We start from the raw sequence: 17,089 nt of genomic DNA on the forward strand, positions 1-17,089 counted from the left end.
TGTCTGCTGGCTCCATCATCAAGGCCTAGTGGTGAACTGGCATCACACTGGGGGTCCAGGTGGAGAACGTTGATGCTGTTTGGCCAGTGCTGCTGGTGATGCCTCAGAGGTGTGTGCAAGAGGCTCTTGAATGTTTGGGTCCTCCCTGTGTGTGTCCAGGTGTTCTGAGTTTCTTGTTTTCTCTTGCTCATTGCAGTGTTCAGGAGGAGAGATGAAGGGCCTGTCTTTGAGGCTATAGCATCCTGTTGCCTTCAGTATTTTTCTGCTCAAAACCATTTTAAAAACAATTAGAGGAACAAGGTTAGTAAGTTTACATGTAGTTTAATGCATTTAGCTGACACTAGATTGTACAGTGCTTCAAAGTGGTAAGGCACAAATTAAGAAAAATATCTAGTCTTAAACATTTCCAGAGTTCCGTGACCAGAAGATAAATATCTGGCGGTTGTGGTGGGGACACATCATAGCACTAAAGCACAGTGTCTTGTGGTAAACGTGAAAGATTCAGGCCTTGATCATGCCTGTCACTGTTAGGACCAGCTTTCTGGAAGTTGTGTTAATATATGGCTGGATTTCTCCCTCTGAACATAATGAAGTTGGAGTCTATGCTTACTTCTGGTAATAGTTAAAATGCTGTTGTCATATAAAATATAATACTGTAATATAGAAAACTAGTACTTTTCAATCAGGCGTACACCCCTTTGTGACTTGCCTAGTGAAGGCATATTTGTTTTAAACAAGTACTCCTTTGTCAACTTGTAATTAGTAAACTAATGTTAGAAGTAGTTCAGCTAAAAATGTAATAAGGCCATAACTTTAGAAAATTCTTGTGGGGAAAAAAAAATCTTTTTGGCTGAAAACTGTTTATTCAGATTGTTTCTTGTTGCGATTGTCCTTCCAGATACGGTAATTGAGTGCAGAAGCCATGGTTAGCCAAGCTAAATAAGGAACCATCATATAAGCTGCCATTTTGTTGATGTTATACCAGGAAGCAGCTGTAGCTGTTGCCGTACCAGTCGTAAGCAGGAGAGTCACCAACCCCTGAAAGACAGGAAGGTGGTTAGTGCTGGTTTTACTTGTTGCTTTTTCCTGACTAGATAGTCTTTGTGTGGCTCTTTTCACTTAACTCTGGTACTTGTTGGATCCCTCTGTGGGTTAATTATTTCTCAGAAAACCAGACAGAAAAAAAAAATATTTCTGCTGGGTTATGAGTCAATTTGACTCTTAATACAACAGTCACAAGAAAGGTCACTGCAGCTGTGAGCTGGAGAAGAAGAATAAAATCCCTCTCACCCATATCCTCTTTTTTGTCAGTGGGAAGTGTTGCATTGACTACAAACCCAGTGTGACTTTGAGCAAGTCACTTAGCTAAATAAACCTATCCAGCCTTTTCATGTCATAGACGTTGCCTGAAGAGGTGCGGTGTGAATGGATCAGTGATGGATTGCAAAGTCTTCCATTGTTACAGCATTGCATGTATATTTAGAGAATCAGGCACATATTTTATTTTTCAGGCAAGCTGTTTCTTTTCAGACTGCAGAAAATTAGTCTTCTCTAAAATAGGTGCTGATTAACAGAGTAATGTTATTATAAGCTTCTTATCACTACTGTTTGCCAGAGATACATAGGAATTTTAGTAAGGCATAAATGCTTATGTTTCCTAGTCACACAAAGCTCTTATCAAAGGGTAGCAGAAAGAGCTGCTTGAAATCTAAACATTTAAGGATGTTGTAGATATCTAAATTCTCCCAGGTGGCTGCTGGCATGCGTTAAAGAGAATTTTAGAAAACTACTGCAAGCCATTTTCTCTACTTAGGCTCATTTTCTGGGAGAAAAGGTGACACAAAACTAATGTCTTAGCACCTTGCAAGTGACAGCAGTAACCTATGATTACAAAATTTACTTTTCCACTTACCCATCCCATTTTGTGAGCTCCAAAAAATACTGGAGTCCAGGCCCAGTTTAATGCCAGCTGCCCTGCATACAGACCCAGAGGAACTACTGATTTTTCGTTGAAGCCCCCCAGTTCTTTCCACACCAGGTAGGAGCCATATCTGGAGAAAGCAAATGTAAGGTGTAATTCAGTATACTGGTTAGGAAGCAACGATACGTTCTTGATCAAATGAAATTACTTCAGTGATAGGGTCTAAATTCATTTGGAGAAGTAGATATCCAGGTACTGCTTGGCACAGTAACTGCCCAGGGTTGATCACCTGCTGTGGAGATCAATAGGGAGAGAGAAAAGTTCCCTATCTTGCCAGAGTTCTCACTTCTGGGTGCAGAAGAGCAGATGACCTACTGCATTTCAGTCTTAAAAGAGAAAGTTGTGTTGAAATGGAAGCAAGTCTAAGATGCAAGGGTAAAAGATAAATCTCAAAATAGTGAGGAAACTATTAATTTTGGTACTGGGAGATGGTGCTTCAAAAATAAATCTAAAAAACCACCAAACCACCACAATAACAAACACCTTGGTTTTTTTCAGATAACTTTCCAGGGTCTCTCTGGGCGCTGTCTACAAATGTGAGGCAGTGAGGAAGGGGGGCATGGGTGGGACAGACCTTGACTGACATCCAGACTGAGCAATGAGAACATTCCATGCAAGCCTTAGTGTCATGCTTCATATTTAGGGAGAGTCCAGTTTTCCAGCTGGAGAAATTTGTTCCAGTCCTGCTCCATTTCAATTGAGTTTGGTTTGGGGAGTTCCTTTAGTTTGGCCTTTTGCTGTTCTACCATTTCGCAGTGGCCTCTGGGCCTTTCTGCCTTTTTGGCTTTTCCTCTTACTTCCCTCAAGATCGGCTGTTTGGGACCAGGATGCTCTTTTCCTGGAACTGGCTTATCAGCATGGCCAAAGTTTGCTAGGAATTGCGTTGAGCATCATTTATTTTACATTTTATCCTCACTTTATATATATTAGTAGTACTAGTGGTATATTAGTGTTATTTTGTTATTTTATTAAATTGTGCTTATCTCAATCCACAAATTTCCCCCTTCCCTTTTGATTCTCTCCCCTGTGGGGGCGGGGGGATGGTGCAGTGAGTGAGCAGCTATTGTGGTTTTGATTGCTAGTTTGGGTCAAACCACAACAGGTATCTTGGCAGTTTGATTACGGAGATTATTTTTAAAAAGGTGGAGGTTGGGGTGGGGTGTTTGTCTTTGTAAAAGGCATCAGGACCCAAATCTGTTCCTAAGTGATTTACAGAGCCACACTGTGGACTTACAGTTGTTCGCACATCTAACTTTTACTCCAGGATCATGATGTACAAATCTGCTAGGAAGCGAAGTGTCAAGAAAGACATGTAAGCTTATTAAATCTTGCTTACAGTTACTTATTTTAATGGATTACAGAAGAAAAGGCCTGATAATAAATATGATCTTTTCACTGAGCTAGATGTATAGTACATAAGTGGGACCATCCACCTCAGAATATTCTGATATTATCGAAGTAATAAGCTGTCAAAGTTTGGATTTTAAAAATATTTAACTTGCTATTCAGGTTTATGATGAGGAATCCAGAAACAGGATTACAAATTGTGCAGTCAACTTGAAGGAAGCCCTTCCCAGGAAAGCCACTCTGCTCTTGTCTCTCTGATAAAAGCATTTTTTTTTATTCACAGGACAGCAATGATCTGATTCAAATGCTAACTCTTGCAATATACAAGAGTAGAGAGCAGTTTTTAAAAGTGTACTCTGTAAGAGGAGAAAGAAAACAAAATACTGGCAGGAAAGGAGGGACAATGCATAAGGCTAAAAACCACAAGGCTTTTTCTGGAAAGAAAATAAAACCAAAATGAGAGAATGCGCAAGAGCCAGTTTAGCATTCAGATACAGTTTCAGATATTGTATCATTCCCATACTTTGCAATAGGTGGTGTGGTATTTAAGATAACCTGCAGAATAACTGTGTAATGTTAACTTGGGAAATATTTGGTCTCTCTGAAACTACATGGTTAAGCCAGTGCTATATACCAGTTACACATCACTTTAAGATGTACTGTGATGATGGAAGAAATGGGAGGTGTAAGCCATAAAAGGCATACTGCAGCCTAAAAACTATCACTATTGGATTAGCAACAATGGGTATTTGATAGCAAGGAAAAGCATGCTGAATCTTGGTATGTAGCTAGTTCTGAATGACCAAGTGCAGAAGGGACACAAAGCATCACTTCGTGCCTGAGGGCTGTGCTGACCTCTGCGGCTCTAGAAGCAGCAAAGCTCACCAGAGTTAACATAAAAGCACGTCTTGTTGGGTGGACGGCTTTCAGAGCAGTCTGGGAGGAGTATCAAAACTGCCCAAACAACCTCTTGAGACAACCTGCCTCTATAAGTATTTTTGCTACATCTTATTAAAATTAACAGCTGCCAAAATACAGTATTATTAAACTTGTAAGGTTCCTGTGGGAATGGTGTTTGGCCTTGTGATTCCTTGTTCATTTGGCAGTAATTTCTGTGCTGTCAAGTAGTTTAAACTAGTTAAATAAGGAGGCAGTGGATGCTTCAAACATTGACAGTTTAACAGCCTGGCAGTTTTATTTGAAAGGACATGTATATTTCAATGTTGGTTTCTTTTAATTGAGCTCTGTTAGAAGAGTTTTGTCCCAATCCCCCTCCTCTCTTTCCCTGTTTTCCTAGAACTACTGCAGCACATCCACACAAGAAATCCCGGTGCTGCCTTGCTTCATCACTGCCAGCTTGGCAGGTCTTCCCCTCAGAATGAATGAGAAAAGCACATCAATGGTAGCTTTTCAAACCCTTGCTTTTGATGTGAATACTTGTGCATACAAAATGTCCTATCAAACCCACACACAACTCCCAAAACATGTTTTTACCTGTTAAACAAGCAGCTTGACACAGTTTCTTATTAACATACAGCCAGGAACACAACAATAGTTCTCTGGTCCAGCATTATACAATAAGCAACTTTGAGGTAAGATAAGTGCCGTAATACAATGTGAAAAACATACCCCATAGATGTATAGAGAGTTCCCCAAACGGGAGCAAACACCCAGTTAGGTGGACACCAGGATGGCTTCTGTAGAGATTGGTACCACACTGGGATTTCCTTTTTGGTTATCTTGCTTCCTAAAATTCCTCCCGCATGGGGCAGGAGTGTGAAACCCACTGCTGGGGCCCAGGCTGATACCACTTCCATTGAGACAGTGAATCTGAAACAAACCCAAACACAGTGATTGGCAGAGCGATTTTTTAAATGCAACTACAAAAATATTCCATTATTAGCTGATTTGATAAATATATCCAGGTGTAGGATCTGATCTGCGGCCTAGTCCAGAAAGACTGCAGCTGAAATGAATGGATCTGGTACGAGGTTCACTGGACAATACCCACCCCCATAAAGAAACTTGTCATTTACATTTGGTGGGGTTGGTTGCTGAGGTCTTTACTTCTCTCTCAGCTCTGTGCAGTAAGATTACGCAATCCTACCTACAGAGATAATTCTCACCCGTAAGTATGCCAGAGGAATAAAGCAGTTTGATATTATATGAACTCCACCGGGCGTGGGAGGTGATGGGAAGCTCTAGGTGTGTATTTCTGTAGTGACCAGGAGGTCCGTTCACTCAATGGAATGGTGTAGTCAGAAGTAAGAAAACAGTGTGTGCTTTCCTGTGCCCAAGCAAAAAGAAACCAAAAACACAGATGCTCAATGGTTAGTAAGAGTGATCTCAATTAGTAGCAGACACTTGAGAAGCTACCTTGGAAAATCACCAGGGAAGACAATGAGAAGATAAGCACTTAAATGATGTTTTGCTAAATGAGGGAGGAGATCTTGATGGATAAATGGGGAGTACACCTGTGGCTTCTTCATCAAGCCTTCAATCAGTTGCAGCAATCGTAGCTGCCAAGCCCATGAAGTGTACTAGATTAAATTGCCTACAGAAGTAACACTAAGTGATGGTAGGCCACACTGCTTTAGTTAAGAGTACAGGCAGCAGTAAAAAAGGGACACAAGTAAGTGGGGAAAAAGCTTCATTACAGATTTCTGGCCAAAAGCCAAATGCTACAGAAGAGCTGTGTTTAGCTTGCTAAAATGTGAACAGATCAGAGGTATGATAAAAAAGGGCAGAACCGCCAAAATGCGTCATTTTTTTTTTTCAAATCTACAGTAGGCAAATACGCCTAATTCCTGTTCATCTGTTGTACAGGAGGGGAAGACAGCATGAAGGAATCATCAGAGAGGCTGCAGTGGGCTCATAAAGCAGCAGGGAAAGCAACTGTGGAAGCCCCAGGAGTTAAAGTAAAGTTTTAGAGCAACCAGCATTTCTGAGGCTTATCAAAGAAAAATGCCCTATTGACTTGGCTGTTGTCTTAGCCTATGTTTAAAAGTTTTTACTGCTGTAGTTATGATTGCTGGGATGAGGAGGCAGGGAGTGGGGAAAAGGAAATCCCACTTGTACCAGATGTGCTTAAACTGATAGGAAATGACGCACGGATGACGTTGCACTGTCGTGGTTCTGGTAGAGTGGATTTCTGTTTGGAGAACAGGTATAAGCTTGGCCAGCACAGGAGTTTTCCCTCATTATGGCTCGTGTCCCTGTACTCAGGGGTCTGCCCATACAGTTATGCAGGTTTAATGAAGATATTTCAGGGGTTGCAACCACAAGCCAGATTGCATGGGATCAAGAAAAATCCTGGTGATAGAGCAGAATTTTGAAGGCAAAACAGCGTGGAAGAACTGGTAAAGCATAGAGGATTAGAAGGTTGCAAGGAGTAAACAAGAAAGGGCATGTAGGCAGCTGGGCTGTGGGCATGCCTCAGGGGAGAGTCGTGGGAGGGATGAGTAGGAATGCACACAAAAAAAGCAGCAGACAAAGCAGTACAACAAAGTCAAAACCAGAACAAAACAATGAGTGAGCGAAAGAAAAAATAAGCAGGGAAGAATTCAGAACTAAGGCTGAGGAGAAGTGGGAGAACCACGTGCTAGTCTGCTGGAGCAGTATCAATTAGGTCTTGGGTGGAGGATGGACAAGGAAGGGAAGAAAAAATATGCATAGTTCATTGCTGTAGTCACTGCTGCCACGCTTCCTGCTGAATGGATTCTACTTGCTGTTTACCAGGGAGCATCTTAAATGGAGCGGAGGAGTTGACAGGCGCTCCCATGCCCAGATCTGTATCGCTGCTTCTTGGAGGGAGCAGGCTGCCAGCTGCACTGTATACTACTTGTCACCCGTGCTGCCAGCCCAGCATGAAAGGCTCTGCTTTTACTGGGATAGGAACAAATCACAATGTGCAGAAGCAGCAAGGTATAGTGGGAACAAGAGCTCCAAGCACAATGCTTCTCTTTGCTTGCCTTCAGATAAGTAATGCCCAAAGCTTTAATTAGAAATTTAAAGTTACTCTTATAATATCTCACTAATTCTTAACCCTGTCCCTCTTGCTTTGCCTTCAGAGAGAACACCAGGCTTAGTTCTCTACACGTGCTGTAAAGTGTTGGCCATCTCTGTAGCTCCAGTGTGGCTGTCAAATGCTAATATTTGTTTTAAAAGTGATAAGCAAGGACCCAAAGGAGTTCATACTCTATTTGGATGTGACAATATCAGGGTGGTTTCCTGCAGGTATTCAGCAACTGGAGTTCGTCAGGGGTTCTGTCAACTTCTCACCGGGGAATAAAGTCTGAAAGTGTTCTGCAAGCTGAAAGTGCTAAATGCTATCAAATCAGAAAAGTACTGCTCTGCTGCAGTCATTAGTGAATAAATGATGTAGCTACACGTCTGTCCCTCTCTGTGTTGGAGGAAGAATGCTGAAGTAATTCTTAAGGGACAAGAGAAAGAAAATCAGGCAGGAAAACAAATGAGAAAGGCACAAAGGAAAGAAACAGGGAAACCGAAGCCATGCGTGCACAGGAAGGGTGAAGAAATGGAAGTCAAGAGATTGAACATACTGGTTTGAATTGAATGTTGGTGTCCCAGTCTTTTGACTACTATTACTACTAATTGTGTACTATATTTTCCAGTTGTATTTCTCAGGAAGCATGGCAAAATACTCTCTTGCATAGTACCAAGGAGAACGGGGAACAAAGCAATTCAGCAAGATCAGAATGTGCTGGTAGGCTCAGCCAAGTAGACCACAGATGCCCGTCAGCAATCGGAGTTCCTCTATTTTAATTCCCACAAAATGAAATACTAGTATTGATTTCCCATAAAAAACAGTAGCTAACTCAGGGAGCAGCACTAGCTGATTTTTGGAAGAAGTCACGTCCATCTTCCTCTGGTTACTTGGTGTAGATCTCTGGTGAGAGTGGGTGAAAGGCAGGGATGTGCTAGAGAGCTGGTGTGTTTGGTTAGTGCTGTAGCGTTCATTTGGTTAGTTCGTGTAGCACAAGATCTGTGCAACATTTATCGAGCGCCTAGTGCATTTTTGGAAGCCATGTAAACACAGAGAATATAAAGGATTATCAGCCTCGATTTCCTTGTGGGGTAGAGCTGATAATCCTGAAATTACTTGGTGATAACTTAGATGGCAACAGGCTTGCTAACACAGCCCTTCTGCCTGCATCTGTATGACACAACCTAGAAATAATTACTACTTTCCCAATCATATCCCAGCTCCACTTCAGGGTGAGATCTGGTTGCACAACATCCTTTCACCCTGATTTTCATACTGAAGAAACCCCTATGTCTGTGGATGATATCTGCAGTGTGCCCAGCAGATATCTGCCTCTAAGAACCACCACAGTTGGAAATCTTTTCTCCACACACACACTTAACTTGTTTAGTTCTGTTTCCACCTCTTATCTCTGCCCTGCAACACTGACTTCATCATCCTGCCCATTTTCTGTTTAGCCCTAGTCTGACAGCAGTGCAGTGAGGGCTGCAGCAGGCCAGGGTTTTTTTTTACAAACTTGTTAAAATAATTTTTCTGGGTATTCAAAATAGCAGACTTGCCCAAAGCTGGCTCCAGCTACATAAAGTAACAGGAGAAATATAGGGGAAAAAAAATCCAGTACTGCAACTTGCTGCCTAATGGGCTCCACTCTTTTTGCAGGTTGTTTCTCTGTGGTGGTGTGTCATGCGGAAAATGAAACAGAGCTTTTTCTGTGTCCTCTCTTTCTGGAAAAGACAAAGCACACCCAAAAAAAGGGATGGGGTGCTGGGGCAGGGAAGACTAGATGTACCATGACATAAGAACTGGTTTGCTTCAGCCTGATGAACTGAAACACTTGCTGCTTCAAGCAGGTCTCTGAAAGGCAGGTGGTCCTTTCCCCTTCTCCAAGCAGGGCGAGTTCAGTCAGTGGGAAGGAGAAGGAAGGACAGGACAACGGCTTTCATTACACTTTCTTATATCCCTGTCTTGATAAATCTCTGATTATTTTCCCTCTTGTGCAGCTTAGTGCTGGCTACCCAGTCACATAGGACTTCAATTACAGCTATCACATTATAAACACAAAGATCTCTCAGCAGAGCAGCATCACCCATGTGGTTCTGGGGTTCCTAGTCCTGGATGTTTTGAGGTAGATTGACAAAGCTGTGAAAGTTCTGGAGGTCAGGGGGGTCCCCCAGGATTTACATTCTCGCTCTGATCTTCTGCAGTATATTTTTTTGAGGGCAGATAAGGTTCTACCTGGGTCTGAGAGGCAGCATGCAAATTTTTTTCCTGGGGAATAGGCTCCTTCCTGAGATAGCCCGCTGAAGAATTAAAGTGTGCATACTTAATTTATATTGATAAACTATTTACCTCTGTTGTGGGTTTAAATCCTGGGAAACCACAACACTAAAAACAAAGGTGTATCGCTGTCTGTGATACAGGATACAGCTACCATAAAAAAGCAGTCTTATCTTTGTTATCTAGCCTCAAGTAATAGAGACGTTTAAAGCAATATATATATTGTATAGCAGAAATACAAGATAAATAACAAGTGTATGTTATATGTTTATAATATGTATTTATAACTAAAAATAGAAAATATGGTACAAATTTTAAGGATATAATGTGAGGTGTACTCATCAGGTTTAAAGACAACAAATCTCGCTGCTCAGATTACTGGCAGAGCACAAGTTGTGCAAATAAATCCATGATTTACTGAAGATTCACATACTGGGAATTGACATGTATGCTAGAACAAATTCTTCCCAGGTGACAACTTGTCATTCACCACTCAATCTGTTCTAATTTTTCCTGTGTATATTTGTATAAAATCCTCTGCACACAGTGTACTTTAAAGGCCAAATATCCCTTAGACTACCTTTCTTCCAAGCAGGTACCTGCCCTCCTGCTGTAGGTGTTTCTTCTTCTTTGTCCACCCACCTAGAAAGTGTAATCTGTATCCATTCTTAAAACAACTAAGTTTCTCTTGGATATTTCTAGTTTAAGTGCTGCCTAGGCCTGACTCTTTTCAGCTTGCCAGATATTCTTTTAACAGGGTAAAGTGCAACAAGTGCCACATCTGAGAGATGCTTTAATAGCAGCAGGACATTCATTGGCTTCAACACTGGTAAGTCACAAGTGCTTACAAACAGTCTGCACCCTTTACAGCAAACCAAAGATAAAATGGTAGCGCTGAGGTGCACTCGCAGCCACAGCATTACTACTGGTTTGCGGGAACAGGGCTTTGCCTCAAACGTGAAGGTCACAACTGTGACTCTTGCCAGGGCTTGACTGGCATGCAGTAGGGTGAACTGTAATCACAGAATGACAGAGTAGTTTGGGTTGGAAGGGACCTTCGAAGGTCATCTAGTCCAATCCCCCTGCAATGAGCAGGGACATCTTCAACTAGATCAGGTTGCTCAGAGCCCCATCCAGCCTGGCCTGGAACGTCTCCAGGGATGGGGCATCTACCACCTCTCTGGGCAACCTGGGCCAGGGTTTCAGCACCCTCAGTGTAAAAAATTTCTTCCTCATGTCTGGCCTGAATCTCCCCTCTCATAGTTTAAAACCATCACCCCTTGTTCTGTCACAACAGGCCCTGCTAAAAAGTCTGTCCCCATCTTTCTTACAAGGCCCTTTTAAGTACTGAAAAGCCACAATAAGGTCTCCAGAGCCTTCTCTTCTCCAGGTGGAGCGCCAAATGGTCGCCCTTTGCTGAGGGGGCTGGTGGGGCAGGTGGTAGCAGGGGTGCCTGAAGGCTCTAGTGCATGAGCTGAATGCTACGAGAGCAGCAGTTAGTACAAGATTTCACTAAGGTACCATTATACCTCAGCCGGCCCAGCTGGTAACTTGTCACCCAGCATATCCTCTTGGCTTAGCACAAGCAGGTAGAGGCCACCATGGAGTGACGTGTAGTCATATATAACATATTACTGCCTATATATTTCAGCTAACTTGAGAAGCTCACTGACTTTTCCAGGTATTTTACTTGGAGGCTGACAAAAATGGAGGAAATCCTATCACAGAGCAGCACGGGACACATATTAGAAAAGTGAGCAGAATCTGCTCACAGTGATCCTTTTGTATCGGTTTGAATAGAAAGTCAACAGAATTTCTTGCTATTCTGATCCATTTTCCTTCTCCTGAGTTAACCTCATACAATCTCATTTATTAAACTGCTCCGTGAGGTCTGACTTGCTGCTTGATACCATTTCACAACCTTAAGTGATGCAAAGTCGTTACACAACTACAACTTTGGCAGGGCAACATTCACTTTTATTTTTTTTTTTAAATGATCCTGCCATTGAATGCTCCAATTAGTAAAGTGTATTTTGTACTGATTTATAAGCATTACTTGGAAATTCAGAAGGGGGAAAAAAACAACAAAACAAAACAACACACAAGTCCTTTCTTTCGCCCTTAAAGAAATATCCAATTCAGAGCAAATTACAGCGATACTGAAAGAAAATACCTTTAGTTAAATAGCAGCCTGAAATAATCTTCACCCGAGTGCACAGTGTAAACAGGCATTGTGTGGGAAGGCAGAACTGCAGGTCCCCGTGGGACCGGAGGAGTGAGAAGTGTGGGATCTGCTCGTCAGTCGCCCTGACTGCCTGAGAGCCGCCGAGCCGCCTGCGCGCACAGCTGGGCAGCTGTGAACCACTGGAAAACTCAGATGCAAACCCAAAACTAATAATAAGATTCCGCAGCCAGGGCACACAGGGCTCTCGCCGGCTGCTCCGCGCTCGCCACCGGACGCCCCGCTCACACTCCTCCGCCAGCCGCGTTCCGCCCCGCCCGGCGCCGGGGGAGGCGAGGGCCACCCGCGTTGGTCGCGGCGGGGTCCCGGCGACGGCACTGCTCCAAGAGCCACCGGGACCCACACTGGGACAGCCCGGGGTGAGGCGGCCCCGGCAGGACGGGCGGGCCCCGGACACGACCGCAGGGTCTCTCTACGGGACCCACCCGGGGCTGCACCGCCCGGCGGGCTCTCCCGTCGCGTCCCGTCCCGCGGGGGGCACAGGGCAGCCCCGGCATTACCTCCGCTCCCGCGCTGCCGCCGCCCGTCGCGCCTGCTCTGCCGGGAGGCGGCCGTGCCCGCCCCCAGGACCGCCCGGGCCCCTCCTGCCGCCGGGCCCGCCCCGAGGAGGGAAGCGGCGGCCCGGGGCGGGAGGAGCGGCGCGGCGCGGGCCGGGCGCAGGGCAGCGGGCGCGGCTGAGAGCGGCGGGGGCCGGCCGGCCGATCTCCCTCCCTTTCCCCCCCCCGGCGCCCGGCGGGGGAGCGGTTGTCCGCGGGGGCCGCCCGGTTCCCGTGGCAACGCGGGGCGCGGCGGCGCAGGCGGCCGGGCGGCGGCCATGGGCAGCTGGGCCGCGGCGACATGGCGGCTTGGTGGCTCCAGCGTGCGCGGCGGCCTCCGCGCCGTACCGCGGCGGCGGGGCAGTTCCCGGCCCGGCGGTGGGGACCGGGCGGCGATCCTGAGCGACCTGCTGCAGAGCTCGGTGGAGGCCGAGGAGCCGGGCGCGGAGGCGGCGAGGCGGGAGCCGCGGTCCCCCCGGGAGGGCACGGTGCTGCTCTTCCCCGGGCAGGGCAGCCAGTTCGTGGGGATGGGCCGCGGGCTGCTGCAGTTCCCCGGCGTGCGGGACATGTACCGCCTGGCCGAGAAGGTGCTGGGCTACGACCTGCTCTCCCTCTGCCTGGAGGGGCCGCAGGGCGAGCTGGACCGCACCCGGCACTGCCAGCCCGCCGTGTTCGTCGCCTCCCTGGCCGCCGTGGAGAAGCTCAACCACCAGCAGCCTAAAGTGAGGGGCGGGGAGGCCGCGCCGGGCCCGGCCGGGCGGCTGCGAGGCGGCTCCGCGTGGCCTGGGCGCCCGGCGGGACGAGAGGACGGGGTGCCGGGCGACTCCCCGGGCGTCCCTCTGCCCGCGGGAGGTGGCTGATACTTGGGCTCGGGTGTGTGTCCGTGCAGGTGGTGGAGAGCTGCGTGGCGGCGGCGGGATACAGCGTGGGGGAGTTCGCGGCGCTGGTCTTCGCTGGAGCCCTGGACTTCGCCGAAGGTGCCCGGGGAACGTGCTGAACCCCTTAGTCCAGGGCTGTCCAGCTCATTGTCACCGGGGGCCACATCAGCCTCGCCGTTGCCTTCAAGGGGCCGGGTGTAATTTCAGGACTGTATAAATGTAGGAGTAGTTACATTTACCCAGTCCTCAAATTACACTCGGCCCTTTGCAAGCGACGGCGAGCTTGATGTGGCCCTCGGTGAAAATGAGCTGGACACCCCTGCTCTAGTAAAATCTCCCACCTTTTCCTAAAGCATCGCCTGTTACCACTGTTTCCCTCCTGTTTTGCTGTTTGTTTTCAAAAGAGGATAAATTTTACTTCCTATTTCCACTGTTCACTTTAATATGTGTAACACGGCATTAAAAGCATTGACGTTGCATGAGAGTAAACAGCCACCCTTTCTTGTGCGCAGGTGCAAGGCGCCTTCGACGGTGTTTTCTCCAGGCTTATATTTACTGAGCATCTCTGTTTTTCTCCTTAGCGCTGTATGCGGTGAAAGTGCGCGCCGAAGCCATGCAAAAGGCGTCGGAAGCTGTCCCCAGCGGAATGCTATCGGTTATCGGTCGGCGGGAGGCAAATTATAAATTTGCCTGCTTGGAAGCCCGTAAACACTGTGAATCACTGGGTATAGAAAACCCCGTATGCGAAATCTCAAATTATTTGTTTCCCAACAGCAGAGTCATTGCAGGACACTTGCAGGTATTGCTTCAGAATAACTACCCGTTTGGTTCAATTTAACATTTCCTTTGTTTTTAACCTTGTACTTTGTCCTCGTGTGTGTAAATTATGTGCGGCCTTAGTTTGTCCAAACAAAAGTATTTGATCTGTGGGGTTTTTTTCCAGCATGTGCTCAGTGGTTGGGTAGGGAAAGGGATCCCTTGATCACAATAAGTCTGGTAAGGTGGTTCTTGTGGGGTGACTGAGTAAACATTTGTTGTACAGGGCTCTCACTTCTCTCTCTCTTTTATAGGCTTTGGAGTTTTTGCAGGACAATGCCCGAAAATATTATTTTACACGTGCAAAAATGCTTCCGGTCAGTGGGGCTTTTCATACCAGACTTATGGAACCAGCAGTAGAGCCACTGGCTGAAGTCCTAAAATCGATTGAGATTCAGAAACCACTGGTCTGTGTCTATTCCAATGTTGATGGTAAAAAGTACATGCACTCAAAGCATATTCAGAAGCTGTTAGTGAAGCAGGTGGTGTCACCTGTTATGTGGGAACAGACCATGCATTCTGTATACGAACGAAAGCAAGGAACAGAATTTCCTTACACGTACGAAGTGGGGCCCGGGAAGCAACTAGGAACCATTCTCAAAAATTGTAATTTAAAGGCCTGGAAACAATATAAGCATGTAGATGTTCTGGAAGATGAGGAAGCAACAGAGACCTAAGTAGCCTGTTGAGAAGAATCCACGCAACTTGGTTTCTTTCTGCCTAATTTAAAAATAACTTTGTGCTTCCAAAGAAGAAGGTTTAAAACATTCATGGCTTCTCACGATGAAAAGAGCACCGTGCTAATCACAACGAACATTTTCCTTCCCCGTGTGCCTCAGGTGTGGAAGGGGAGAGCACAGTCTGGCTCTTCCATTTGTGTCAGGACTGTAAAACTGCCAATAAACATGCCAAATAGCCTGTTTGGCCTCAATCCTGCAAGCAACTTCCACTCTCTTATTTTTTTTTCCCTTTTTAAAAAATTTGGAGGGGTGTGGATTCAAGTTAAAGTCAGTAGCTTCAGCTGTCTGGTGCTGGGATCTTCCACATGGATACAGCGGCAGAACCAGACTGTTGGCTCCGAATTATGGGGGCTCTGGGCTGGGTCTGAGGGTGCGTTTAGAGAAGCCGTCTGGTTGATGCGGCTGTCAGTATGTTGGTGATCCTGTTTCCTAACTCGCCTGACTTGTGGGATGTTCATCTGTGCAAAATTTTTCTCTGTCCACATTGCCAGGCAGCAGCAGCGTAAGGCAGAAGTTGTTACTAGGAACATAATTTTCTTAAGGTTAACCTATAAATAAAGTATAAAGCTTTTCTTGATATTTTTAATGCTGTGGAGTGCATCATTTCTGGCTTGTAGTCCACAAGTAGATGGAAGGAACTTTCCCTCCACCTGTCTGGTGTTGTGATGGTTGTGCTAAGTTACCAAAGGGAGAAGAAATGTTTCACTGAATGAAGTTGACCAAAATTCCCAGCCTCCCCAGAGGTGCGGGGCTTTCACCGACCTCTGAGGCTGCGTAGGCTGAACCAGCCCTTTGGATGGCTTTTCTTGACAGAGAAGAAAACAGCAGCGCTGGAAACTTTGCAGAAAGACCTTTTTGGGGGCACCTTTGGACAGGGTGAACCCTGTGGCAGCAGAGTGCTGGGGAGAAGGATTTGAACGCTGGTATCTCAGTTGTCTCTGTATTTTTCACTGTTCTGCCAGCTTGTACATCTCCCAAAAGCAGATGAGCTGGAGAGGAGCAGGTTGTCCTGAGCCCTCCTGTGAGGAGCTTCTCAGTTCCCTTGTCAGCACCGGCTCTGGTTGGATGGGTGGCAGGTCCCCGGGCTGGCTGGCGGTGGGGGCAGTTTGTGCTAATTCTTATTGTGGATTCTATTCACTTTGTGTTTCATTTCGTTGGTGTGAATGCATTTTATATTCAGCACCTTCCTTCACTCCCGACAGGGTTCAAAGTGGCGCTCGGAACGGCTTTAGCACCAACTCTGTGCATTTGGATTCGATAACCCACCCTCGGCTTATTAAAATAGGTTCAGTCATGTTAGAACATGGTGCCGCCCGTGCAAGATACCCGCAGGGTGTGCAGAAACCGTGTGCTGGCTTTATTTGCTCTTTGTCTGTAGGGGGTACTGGAAGCTTTAGGAAATCGGAGAGAACAGTATTTGCTGGGGGATCATGTACAAACAAGCAGGAAGATGTTATATTGTGTATATTATAGCGTGACCATAAGCTTCAACTGGACTCTAGCTTTTTTCTTCATTTTATTTTTGGTATTTTAATGGTCTATTTAACAGATCTACAGGAAAAGCTTAGGGTATATTACTTAAATGACCATACACATCTTCAATAGTTTATTATGAATTGGAGAATAATTTCCAATTACAGTATTAATCATTTTGTAATTTCACATTTCCGAAGGGGAAAATGAATTAAAAGTACTGGCCTCAATTATGGTTGCTGAGTGGAGTGTATCATGAAAAGGTTCTTTTGTGAGCTGAAATTGGCAGCTGACCCTACCTTTACAGTAAAATTCCACTTTTGACATGTGCAAACATTAGCGATTAGTAAAATACAGAAGAATTTGTCATCAACCACTGGACTATTACAGGCTGCCAGTTAAGGGTTGGGTTTATTGGAAAGAAAATAATTTCAGTGAAGGCTCCTGCATTACAGGTAAGGTGTTAATTATTCTGTAAAGCAAACCAAAGTCATCACCAGGTGGATAGAATATCTCAGACAAATCACGTTCATATTGTTAAACGCTGAATTATGTGCTGTGTTCAAAGTTTCATCTTGTAAGATGTGTTTGAAGTCTTAGGTCTTGTAAGACCAAACACAATGTTAGTGACTTTGAAACCAGTTTTTATGATAGTTGGAACTGAGCATGAAGTGTTGGTGGCACTCATTTTGGGTTCAGTCTAGTGCTTTATAGTTTATGTACTTTTAAAAAAATTATTTAACTTTTTTTGTGGAAACTTTGGAGACCTGTTTTCTATTTGGATTGTTTTTAC

The 17,089-nt window shown here is 45.5% G+C and overlaps 2 protein-coding genes across 2 annotated transcripts; one reads left to right on the top strand and one right to left on the bottom strand.

Annotated features, from left to right (window-relative positions):
- Positions 1–305: 305 nt before the first annotated feature.
- TSPO (translocator protein) lies at positions 306–12,530 on the bottom strand. Its single transcript, XM_082075939.1, has 4 exons — positions 12,354–12,530; positions 4,958–5,158; positions 1,913–2,051; positions 306–1,038 (listed from the first exon to the last, which is right to left on the bottom strand). The coding sequence occupies exons 2-4, from the start codon at positions 5,143–5,145 to the stop codon at positions 862–864; spliced, it is 504 nt and encodes a 167-aa protein (XP_081932065.1). The 5' UTR covers positions 5,146–5,158; positions 12,354–12,530; the 3' UTR covers positions 306–861.
- Positions 12,530–15,400, top strand: MCAT (malonyl-CoA-acyl carrier protein transacylase). Its single transcript, XM_082075938.1, has 4 exons — positions 12,530–13,111; positions 13,279–13,366; positions 13,849–14,066; positions 14,338–15,400. Exons 1-4 carry the CDS (start codon positions 12,668–12,670, stop codon positions 14,758–14,760), a joined length of 1,173 nt encoding a protein of 390 aa, XP_081932064.1. The 5' UTR covers positions 12,530–12,667; the 3' UTR covers positions 14,761–15,400.
- Positions 15,401–17,089: the final 1,689 nt, after the last annotated feature.

Source organism: Streptopelia decaocto (assembly GCF_964273445.1).
Source record: "Streptopelia decaocto genome assembly, chromosome: 1".
NCBI classification, from domain to species: domain Eukaryota; kingdom Metazoa; phylum Chordata; class Aves; order Columbiformes; family Columbidae; genus Streptopelia; species Streptopelia decaocto.

Excerpts from the sequence above, each read along its gene's own strand:
- MCAT (XM_082075938.1), top strand. The coding sequence starts at position 12,668 with ATGGGCAGCTGGGCCGCGGCGACATGGCGGCTTGGTGGCTCCAGCGTG. Across the intron at positions 13,367-13,848 it reads AGCCCTGGACTTCGCCGAAG|CGCTGTATGCGGTGAAAGTG; the intron begins GTGCCCGGGGAA and ends TTTTCTCCTTAG. Across the intron at positions 14,067-14,337 it reads TCATTGCAGGACACTTGCAG|GCTTTGGAGTTTTTGCAGGA; the intron begins GTATTGCTTCAG and ends TCTCTTTTATAG.
- TSPO (XM_082075939.1), bottom strand. The coding sequence starts at position 5,145 with ATGGAAGTGGTATCAGCCTGGGCCCCAGCAGTGGGTTTCACACTCCTG. Across the intron at positions 2,052-4,957 it reads ACTCTCTATACATCTATGGG|ATATGGCTCCTACCTGGTGT; the intron begins GTATGTTTTTCA and ends TGCTTTCTCCAG. Across the intron at positions 1,039-1,912 it reads GAGCTCACAAAATGGGATGG|GGGTTGGTGACTCTCCTGCT; the intron begins GTAAGTGGAAAA and ends CCTGTCTTTCAG.